Source organism: Zootoca vivipara, chromosome 13, assembly GCF_965207765.1.
Source record: "Zootoca vivipara chromosome 13, rZooViv2.hap1.1, whole genome shotgun sequence".
Lineage (NCBI taxonomy): Eukaryota > Metazoa > Chordata > Lepidosauria > Squamata > Lacertidae > Zootoca > Zootoca vivipara.
The window spans coordinates 49,462,594-49,473,298 of NC_142596.1; the positions used below are offsets into that span (position 1 = coordinate 49,462,594).

Consider the following 10,705-nt stretch of genomic DNA (forward strand, 5'->3'; position numbering starts at 1 on the left):
TGCTGGACTTCATGCTAATTCCACCTGTGCCTGGCACCTGCCAAATGTAGCAGAGAAACCCTTCCCCATCTCCATGAGCAACAATTTAAGGTCCACCCATCTCTTTTCCAAACCACTGACGTGCACAAACCTTCTTCCTACTTCCTCTGCTCTCTCCTGCAAGTATGGCTGGGCTGATATATTGTCCAAAACCAGTTTGAAGTCCGTTATTGTGCTATCGGTTTCATAATTTTTGACGTGGCAATATATTGTGAATCATGGTGTGTGTTTGTGTGTGTGTGTGTGTGTGTGTGTGTAATGCAAGAACCACAATGCAGGTAAAGACATGAAGCCGGCCGATGCCTCTACGGTGCTCCATTCTTATTTCAGACATCGTGAATCACACATACACCATATATCACAATGTTGAAAACTGGTTATCGGTCCAGCCCTACCCACAAGCAGTATTTGGCCCACCTTTGCCCTTTACTCAGGTCTCCTTTTTTCAAAGAGGGCCAGATTTTTATGAAGTGAAAATGCATGAGAGCCAACCAAAGTTGTTGACCTTTTTTTAGGGTTGAAATTCTTGGGTTGTTGAGGGTTTTTTTGGGATTGAAATAAACTGTCACAGGGGAAAGATTAACCCGACCGGCGGGCCAGATTGGGCCCCCGGGCCAGACTTTGGACATGCCTGTCCTAGAGCAGTGTTTCTCAACCAGTGTGCCTCCAGATGTTTTGGGACTACAACTCCCATCATCCCTAGCTAGCAAGACCAGTGGTCAGGAATGATGGGAGTTGTAGTCCCAAAACATCTGGAGGCACACTGGTTGGGAAACACTGTCCTAGAGGACCTTTTGCCTGGCTTCAGCCTGGTCTTACCTGACACACAGCATGTAGTGGTTGAGAAGCACTTTGGGTTTGAGGCGGATTTTGATCAGGTTGGAGACCACCTCGACGTCCTCGGAGCTGTGGGTGTTGCAGTTCATGCAGACCGACATGAGCAAGTCCTGGGCAGGTCTGGTGAGCTGGGAAGGAAGGGGAAGGGTGGGTGCAATGAGGGCAGGCAGGGGAAAAAGAAGCCACGCAAATAAAATGAAGATGGGAGGCTTAGCCCAGAGTTGGGAAGAAGATAAAAGTCCCTACCAGAGAATAATGGCAAACCAAACTGAAATGGCAAAGCTGACTGGAAAACTCAGAAACTAAAAAGATAAAAACTTTATAAAAGAATGGGGAAATTTTATAAGTTACTTAGGAGACCACTGTAAGCAGATGGAAACAAGAGCAGGATTTTGACTCACTTGTAATGTAAAAAATATTAAGGATAATATGGTGGGTATAAAATTGGAGAATGGATGAATATGCAGTTGTAGATGGTTAAAATAAGACTTTATAGAGGGCATGGGGGGGGAGTCTCGAGATTCGGAGAATTTCTTTATACAGATATGTTCTTCTAAGTTTGTGTTTATTTGCACTTTGTATTTGCAAAAACAATAAAAATGAAGATGGGAAGCTGCCTTATATCAGATGAGACTCTTATGATTATTTATTAAATCTCCTTACTGACCTTCGTCTGAAGATCACAGGGCAATTTACAATATAAACACACACAGCATACCATAACCACAAAAACAATACCTGTCCTGGCTAGAATCCAGCCCCATCTCCAAGTTCAAGTAAGGGAATGGGTAGTTTCAGGTTTTTAAAAAATTGAAACCAAGCCCAACCTTCTTACCTTGGGGTTCTGCAGCCACATTTCCAGCCTCTGCACGGCCATTTGCCGAATCTCCTTGTAGCCGCAGGTGGCAGTCAGGAGGCGCAAGAGATTCCGGGACACATTGTCCATGGGCTGACGCCGGTTGAGCTGATCCCGCAGCATGTCCAGGACATATTCCTCCACGCTCTCGGCCAGGTCGTCGTACCTGGGACAAGACAAGACCATACCGTATAAAATAAAATAATAATAATAATAAGAGCCACTCTGGGTGGCTCCCAACAGAATATTAAAAACACAATAAAACATCAAACATTAAAAACTTCCCTAAACAGGGCTGCCTTCAGATGTCTTCTAAAAGTCAGAAAGTTGTTTATTTCCTTGACATCTGATGGGAGGGCATTCCACAGAGCTGGTGCCACCATCAAGAAGGCCCTCTGCCTGCTTCCCTTTAACCTTACTTCTTGCAGTGAGGGAACCGCCAGAAGGCCCTCGGAGCTGGACCTCAGTGTCCAGGCTGCACGATGGGGATGGAGATGCTCCTTCAGGTATCCTGGGCCGAGGCCGTTTTGGGCTTTAAAGGTGAGCACCAACACTTTGAATTGTGCTCGGAAACGTACTGTGAGCCAATATAGGTCTTTCAGGGCTGGTGTTATGTGGTCTTGGCATCCGCTCCCAGTCACCAGTCTGGCTGCCGCATTCTGGATTAATTGCAGTTTCCGGGTCACCTTCAAAGGTAGCCCCTAGCTCGGAAACATATGTTGGGCATGAAGCACAGGCTGCTTTTAGAAGGAGGTTAACGGAGCAGGACAGGCTTGAGGACATGGCTTTTAGGTCTATCAAACAGCCAAACTGGGATTCAGGGCCGCTGACAACATTTGGAAGATGCATTATTATAAATGCAAAAAAAAAAAAACTAGTGGGAAACTCTAAATGAAACATATCAGAGCACATTGAGAACCAGCAATTACAAATGGGGTTTGCCCTGAGAGCGGTCCCATTATCCGCATCGTCTGGCTGCACCTTAGTTTCCAAAGGCCTGTTTGAAAAGGAAGGTCTCGAAATGACAGCAGGAGGATAACAGGAAGGGAGCCAGGATGGCCCCTCTTGGGAGGGAATCCCACAACAGGGAAGCAGACACAGAACCATGCCTCGGAAATGGAGGAGCCCGAGATAAGATGCTCCGGGCAGGTTTCTATAGGGAGACAATGATCTTTCAGGTAGCCTGGGCCCAAGTCAGACGATATGGACAAAGCTTGCTGGGAATATTGCACAGTCCCATCATCACCTTCTCTGTCCCTCAACTTATCCCGTCGTTTCTTCTCTCCAGCCTTTGCCATATGCCAGGCATAGAGGAGCAGCAATAAACAGACAACACGGTAATGTTAGCAAAACAATGAAAAGGTAAACCACTCTGAAGTGCAAATATATAAATGTATATGCACCAACAACTGAGATCATGAGATTATTAACAGTTGTACAACACCAGCAACTCTTAAAGATATACAACTGTTAATAATCTCATGATTATTAGTGGTTGATTTGAAATGATTTACTGATTGAACCTTGTATTTAACCTTGTAAGTAACTGTTGCATTTTCATCAATCTTTGAGGATTGTGAGCTTCGGTAGTCTTGTTAAGTTTTTGCACATGAACCTTTGGTGAGTATTTTAAACATTTCTGTACAATGTTTTAAAGAAATGTATAAGTATGTATGGTGCATCATATAAATTTATACAAATTTATTACTTAAGAAAGAGTCCGCCCCCTGAGGAAACTATTCCTGTGAAACGGTAAAGAAGCTAGCCACCCATCGGATGAGATAAGAACGCATGGGAAGAGATAAGAACACATGATACATCATAGCACTTTACTATCGGACTTGATTATTGCACTTTATACTGGACCTTTAAGACCTCAAGCATGAGATTTTGTACACATTTTTGAAACTCCTTGTATATGTGAAGGTTGTTGGTGCATATACATTTATATATTTGCACTTCACGGTGATATGCCAGGCATAGGCAAACTCGGCCCTCCAGATGTTTTGGGACTACAACTCCCATCATCCCTGACCACTGGTCCTGTTAGCTAGGGATGATGGGGATTGTAGTCCCAAAACATCTGGAGGGCCGATTTGCCTATGCCTAGCATATGCAATCGCTGTGGCTACAGCTATATGAACAACAATGTCTATGGGGGCAGGGATGAGAGAAGCTACATAGGGATCTACTGGGAGATCTTTAAGTGATTTGCAGTAAATCAGAAAGAGTATGACTCCTGGTTGTTTAACTATATCAACAAGTTGGCTCCCCCCCCACCTGAGACACACACCCTTCAAATTAAAACTAGGGGGTGGATTTGCGTGTCAGATGGAGGAAGTTTGAATGCACATCACAGCAAAGCTCGGCAGCGGAGGACACCATGCTTTTGCATCTGGCTCCGCTGGGTGGATCTGATAAAACACAAAGAAGGTCCTGTAAGTGTGGAGTCTGTCCTCCCCTGCTATAGGGTTAATAAAGACATAGGAAGCTCCAGCTGAATCTCATATGCCACATTTCCTTCAACCCTTCTGCAGTTCTCCAGTGCTGTTTGAAGTGAGGGCCTTTGCCATCAATGGGTAAGCGAGCGTACCTGGGCATCAGTTGTCCTTCCTGATCTGGGCTCATCTTGTCCTCAGCAATCAGCAGCTCGCTCTGGCTGTCCTCCTCTTCAGGCATAGAGGGATGTGGGCTGTTCCCTGAAGGAAAGTCAAGAACGCCACATTTCTTCAACACAGAACAAGGGGGCAAGTTCAGATGTCACAATAAACCATGGTTTGTCTCAGTGGGAACAATGAGAAGCAAACCTCAGACTCATTCACCCTTCAGAACAGCTGTGAGGAGTGCAGCAGCTTTCATTTCCAGTTTCAATTAACCACAGTTTAGTGCTACGTCTGAACTGTACACTGTGGTTAACCTTAAACGGTGGTTTACTGAAATAAGCCCTATGAAATGACGCCATCTCGTTTTGCGACAATCTCTCCGCTAATCTCATCTTCAGATCCCAGGACCTGCCAAGCACCATCGTCAAAATTTCAGACCGGGTCAATTTTCTGAGAAGTTCCATTTAAGCTTCTACATCAACAAAATGTTAAACAAACCATGCCAGAGGGATTGTACTGATCATATGTGGTTGAACTGTTCTGCAACAAACTGGTTTTGGCAAAAGGTATTTGAAGAGACTGGTAAAATAGTAGGATGCAAGCTGGAGTGTATTCCACAGCTGGCTTTGTTGTTCCTATTTGATAATGAAAAGGCTGATGTTCCTTACAAGGACTTAGTTTTAGTTTCAAAGGTGGCAGCTCATCAGCTGATAAGTAAACATTGGAAAACTGGTATAGGATTAATGTTATCCAAGTTGTGTATGAGCATCTGGCAAATTTGAGAGCCAGTGTGGCACAGTGATTAAAGTGTCAGACTAAGGCCTGAGAAACCAGGGTTCAAATCCCCATTTGGCTATAAAGCTCACTGGGTGACCATGAGCCGATCATTGTCTATTAGGCTAACCTACCCCACAGGGTTGTTGTGGGGGTTAAATGAGGAGGGGGAGAGCCATGCATGCCACACCTTGAGCTCCTTGGAGAAAAAGGTGGGACGTAAAACCAGTAAAACCATGGGCAGGCAAACTAAGGCCCGGGCGCCAGATCCGGCCCAATCGCCTTCTAAATCCGGCCGGTGGACGGTCTGGGAATCAGCGGCTTTTTTACTTGAGTAGAATGTGTCCTTTTATTTAAGATGCATCTCTGGGTTATTTGTGGGGCCTGCCTGGTGTTTTTACAGGAGTAGAATGTGTGCTTTTATTTAAAATGCATCTCTGGGTTATTTGTGGGGCATAGGAATTTGTTCCATTCCCCCCCCCCCAAAAAAAAATATAGTCTGGCCCCCCACAAGGTCTGAGAGACAGTGGACCGGCGCCCTGCTGAAAAAGTTTGCTGACCCCTGAGTAAAACAATGTATTACTGAAAAGTTAACAAAAAGACAATGAAAGGTAAAAAACATGACTCTGGCAGTTTAGTTTGACTTGATTTCATAGGTCAACAGGTCTACGCATACCATAATTCCTCAATCAAACCATAGAGATCTTTTAAAATTAATCTACTGGACTTCACAGTGAGCACTATTAAAACGGATGTACTATGATTCTCTTTCGTGTTGACGTTGTTATCTGTATGTTCAGAAAATGAACAACCACCTTCCAAGCAACTCTCCCACTAAGTGCCCTACCAGCGCTCAGGTCTCCCCCACTGCGTCCAACCTCCCCATGGAGCAAAATGCTTTTGGGAGGCATCTTGGTGCTGAAGGCTGTCTGGATGTTTTCCACAAAGGTCTTGCAGTGAGGGCTGTCCACCCAGATACGCTCCCCCAGAGAATCCTCAATGTAAACCTGCAAAGGAGATGAGCAGAAACACCTTTATATATACCTGCACCAAAAAAACAAAACAAAGCAGTTAAGCGGGGTGGGTGGGTGTGCCCCAAACAGACAAGATCAGTACTTTCCAGCCATTCTCATATCAGATGCTGCTGTTACGGGTACAGTATTCAAACTTTTGGGATTGCACAGATCTGTGTGGCAGAAATGAATGGTAGCTGCTAATTGCAGCTCCAGGCAACTGGGCTCCCTCTAATTTTAGCCAAAATCATAAACCCTCCATAGCCTAATAAAAACATTAGGGGGTGGGATATTTCAATGACTGTTTTATTTGCTTCTTTCTCTAGCAGCTGCCATTCCACCAGGCTGCAGCAAAGGGAGAGACAACACCACTCCATTTGGCCCATGAATTGTTTTGATTCAAGCCAGCCACTTTAAGAACTGATGCTGAGATTGCTTGATTTCCTCTTCCCTCCCCACTGCTTTTTCCTTTTGTGACATGTCCATCAGGGCCTGCCTTGTTTCCTTTTGACTGTGTATATCTAAAACACAAAGCCGCTCTGGGAGCCTTTTCATCTGAAGAGCAGGGATAAAAATACTTTAAGAGAGATAATTATTTTCGAGTGACAGGTGTTGAAGATGCTCGTGTCCTTGAACACGGCCTTAACACTTCCGCCTGCCTCCAGTAAGCCTCCCACACGAACACTGTCCCAAGTTGGTGTACCTTGACAAAGATCTCAGGCCAGTTCTCGTCCTCCTCGTATGCCGCCATGAGGAGGTTGCAGGCCAAGACAGACACCAGGCTGTTCCCTTTGGCTTTGAAGTTGATGGAGGCGTCTCGGCGGAGAAGACTGCACAGTGCCTGCAAAAGCAAATTCCCCCAGTGAGAACAAGTGGAGAGCCTCCTCTAACAATATTTCTCTAACAATTTTCCATATTTCCCTCCCCTGGACTTCCCTCATATTCCCATTTTGTTTTATTTCCATATTATTCACCCTGCGTGTTGTCTCCCAGTTCCCCCCCCCCCATACATATACGTAATCTTACTGTTTGTTATATACAATTGCGTTTGTGTTTTCAAACCCTGCCAGTGAGTCCAATTCCTTATGTTGCTTCTTCATATATGCTGTAAATGGTTCCCATTCTCTTTTAAAGTCTTTGCTATCCCTTTCATGTAATTTATCTGTTAATTTTGCCAGTTCTGCATATTCCATAAGTTTCCCTTGCCATTGTTCTTTCGTTGGTATTTCTTCTGTCTTCCAAGCTTGTACTAATATAATTATTGCCACTGTTGTTAAAAATCAACTTTGGTCTTTGTGTTCCTTAGTGCTACATTAGTTTCTCCGGAAGAGATATGTTCCATTGTCTATCCCAAAATGCCCCTAGAGTTAAGTCAAGTCAATATTTCTAATCTTGATGCACAAAGACAAATCCGGCTCTTACCTCAATCACTCCTTCCGTGGCAAAGATGTTGGGCTTCATTTTCGCCAGGTACATCAGGCTCAAGTACAGGCTGGTGTCGGGCTTTGCCCGGTTCATTTTCAGCTGCTTCACGGCCCCGCACAACACCCCTTCAATGCGGTCGTCATTGCCTTCGGCTTCCGCAGCCTCGATCTCATCCAGCAAAACCGCTGGGGCCACTGCAAAGAGAGCCAGGCAGGAAATGAGTTCCTCAGAGCCCTCAGCCTATTGGCAGCTGTCATTTTTAAGCAAGCCAAATAAATGTTATACCAAAGCTCAAGGCAAATGACTTCTGAGGGGGGTTTGGAAAAAAAGGTAACACTCTTGATAAACTAAAGGTGGACAACTTTTTTTGGTGAGGGTGCCAAAATATTAAAGAGCAGGAGTCTTGCAGCATGGTTCATATTTGCCAACAGGACTTGAAATCTGCATCAGACCAACAAAGTCCATCATTTACCTTTGCATCAAAACATCTGTACCTGTGTTATAAGAATTTCAAGGTCATATATATATAAATATACATATTCATAACTGTATATATAAACCACATGTCTGAAACCCCATAGAAAAGGTCCTGAACAAATTGACCTCAAATATTTCTCTGCAAGGTCAAAGTGGGAAACCTCCCCATTGTCTCTTTCCTCCCAAATCCTGTCTTAAGGCCACATTCAAGATATGAACAGGGTGTGAGCCTGTGACCTAGATTCAGGAATTAAGTAGTTATAAAAATAAAAAGAGTGGCCAAAACCCAGATAATGCAATCAGGTAACTTGCCAGACAGGAGATATCAACAACACGCTGAGATTTCTGTTGTAGACCACCTTTCCTGTGATGTAGGTATGATGTATCTAGGGGGTGGTCTTGGGCTCCAGGGTGGGCAATTTAAAATCTCTATATAAGGGCGGGCACACCATTGTTCGGGGTCCCTCCTGCCTCCTGCGTGTGGTAGTGAGCACCCTGTTGCAACAGTTAATAAAATCAGGTTTACTAGCTGCTTTGCTTCTCAATATTCTCTGGTTGGTCTCTGTTATTTTCTCCTACTGATAGAGAACCTACAAAGGGACTCTGTATGGGCTCTTGGGTACCCCATAAGGGAAAAGGAGCAGGTTTTTTCCCCCTTATAACACATGCAAGTGATGTCTGTTGGACACAAGAAGAACCTGGTGGATCAGGCCAATGGTCCATCAAGTCCAGCATCCTGATCTCACAGTGGCCAACCAGATGTCTTTCTTGGAACCCCTCAAGCAGGATTCGATCACAAAAGCCCTCTCCCCTCCTGCGGTTTCCAGAAACTAGTATTCAGAGGCGTTTACTGCCTTCACTGGAGCAAAGGGTCTTGTAAGGGGGAAGGCTTATAGGGAACAGCCCCCGCCCATTAGGTCGAGTTCTTCGCAGAGCAGTAAGTCCAGCACAGGATCAGATTACAAGAGCCAGGAAACAGAAAGGGAGACCCAAGGCTCTGGCAGTCTCAGAGAGCCCCTGCTCCAAAGGAAGGGAGAGAGAGTGGTGGAAGAAGGGACCGGCAGACAGTCAGAAGGGAGGCCATTCCCCCCAACGCCTGAATTGAGGAGCAAGGGGCGGCGCTTTGGGGTTCCCAGGCTGTTATGTTGGGCGCGAAACAGAAAGCAGCCATTGCGAGATTCTGACTCAGACTGAGGCAGACATGATTTATGGACACTTTGCACTGTAAATAATATGCACCAATAAAAACATCTTAAAGATAAGCAGATGTGGAGGGTCGTTACTCAAGAGCAGCCACAACAACCCCTGACAGGTCTTTACCTTCAATAGGGACCACTGAGGGCTCCTTGATGGAAGGTGAAATGGCCCGTTTCTCAGCCACAGCTGCCTCTGCCAAGCGTCCCAAGGCACTGAGAGGGGGCGTTGAGGAGAGTTTTGGGCGCTTGGCAAGCCCGGAGGCGGCCTCCCGCTTCCGCTCAGAGGGCAACCCAGCCGAAGCCGGCTTGAGCAGCGTGACGGCTGCTTTCGATTCATTGGACTGGCCTTTTGAACCCAAGGCGATGAAATCTCCTGGAGGCGGGTGACCTAGGAGGAAAAAAAGAGAGCAGTTCACAGAAATGCAAAGTCAGGGAGAACACAGGAAGCTGCCTTATAGTGAGTCAGACCATTGGCTCAGGTAGCTGAGTATTGCTTACACTGACTGGCTGTGGCTGTCCGGGAGTCTTAGTGGACCACAAGCTTCACATGAGTCCACAGTGTGATGCAGCAGCAAAAAAAGCTTATGCTATTCTAGGCTGCAATGACAGAAGTCTAGAGTCCTGGTCAAGGGAAGTAATATTCCCTAGAAACTCTATTCTGCCTTGCTCAGACCACACCTGGAGCACTGTGTCCAGTTCTGGGCACCACAATTTAAGGAGGATGTTGACAAGCTGGAAGGTGTGCAGAGGAGGGCAACCAAGATGATATATATGATATATATGATAGCCATCTCCCAATATCTCAAGGGCTGTCCCATGAAAGATGGAGCAGACCTGCTCTGGAGGGTAGGACTCAAACTAGTGACTTGAAGTCACAAGAAAGGAGATTCCAGCTAAACATCTGACGGCGAGCGCTCCTTGACAGTGGTGCGGTCTCCCTCTGGAGGTTCTGGACTCTCCTCCCTTGGCGATTTCTAAGCAGAGGTTTATTGGCCATCTGCCATGGAGGCTTCAGCTGAGATTCCTGCATGGCAGGGGGCTGGACTGGATGACCCTGGGGGGTCCCTTCCACTTCTACAGTTCTGTGGTTCGCAGGAGGTTTCCAAGCAGAGGCTGGACGGCCACCTGCCAGGGACCGTCGAGCTGTTACTCCTGCGTTGCAGGGGGGTCAGCCTAGATGGCCTCTTGGGGTACCCCTCCCAGCTCTGCAGTTCTAGGATTCTACGTAATTCTTTTTTGGAGGGGGTGGAGAAGAGGTTTTTTTTTTTGTTTTTAAGGCGGAGCTGGCCTTCCCCCTGGGTCTCGTGCACGCGCTTCCCCACCCCCATTTACCCACCGGAGGGTTTGGCGACGGCGCTGGGGCGGCGCGCGGCCGCGGGCTTCGCGCGGTTCATCCCTGCGGAGCCCCCGCCCCACTCCCGTCCTCTCCGCTTTTTCCCTCACAGTCGAGGGGCCGGCAGGGAGGGGGTTAAAGGAGAGGAAAGC

General features: G+C 46.4%; 1 protein-coding gene across 1 annotated transcript in view; it reads right to left on the minus strand.

Moving 5' to 3' along the window:
- The window catches only part of INTS1 (integrator complex subunit 1), a 64,227-nt gene extending 53,522 nt beyond the window's left edge, over positions 1-10,705 (minus strand). Inside the window, exons 1-8 of the mRNA XM_035131449.3 lie at positions 10,557-10,705; positions 9,345-9,608; positions 7,545-7,741; positions 6,826-6,963; positions 5,957-6,116; positions 4,326-4,431; positions 1,712-1,898; positions 859-1,004 (exon numbers count right to left, since the gene is read on the minus strand). Of these exons, the coding sequence (XP_034987340.2) occupies positions 859-1,004; positions 1,712-1,898; positions 4,326-4,431; positions 5,957-6,116; positions 6,826-6,963; positions 7,545-7,741; positions 9,345-9,608; positions 10,557-10,614 (1,256 nt within the window). The 5' untranslated portion in view covers positions 10,615-10,705. The remainder of the gene's footprint in view (positions 1-858; positions 1,005-1,711; positions 1,899-4,325; positions 4,432-5,956; positions 6,117-6,825; positions 6,964-7,544; positions 7,742-9,344; positions 9,609-10,556) is intronic.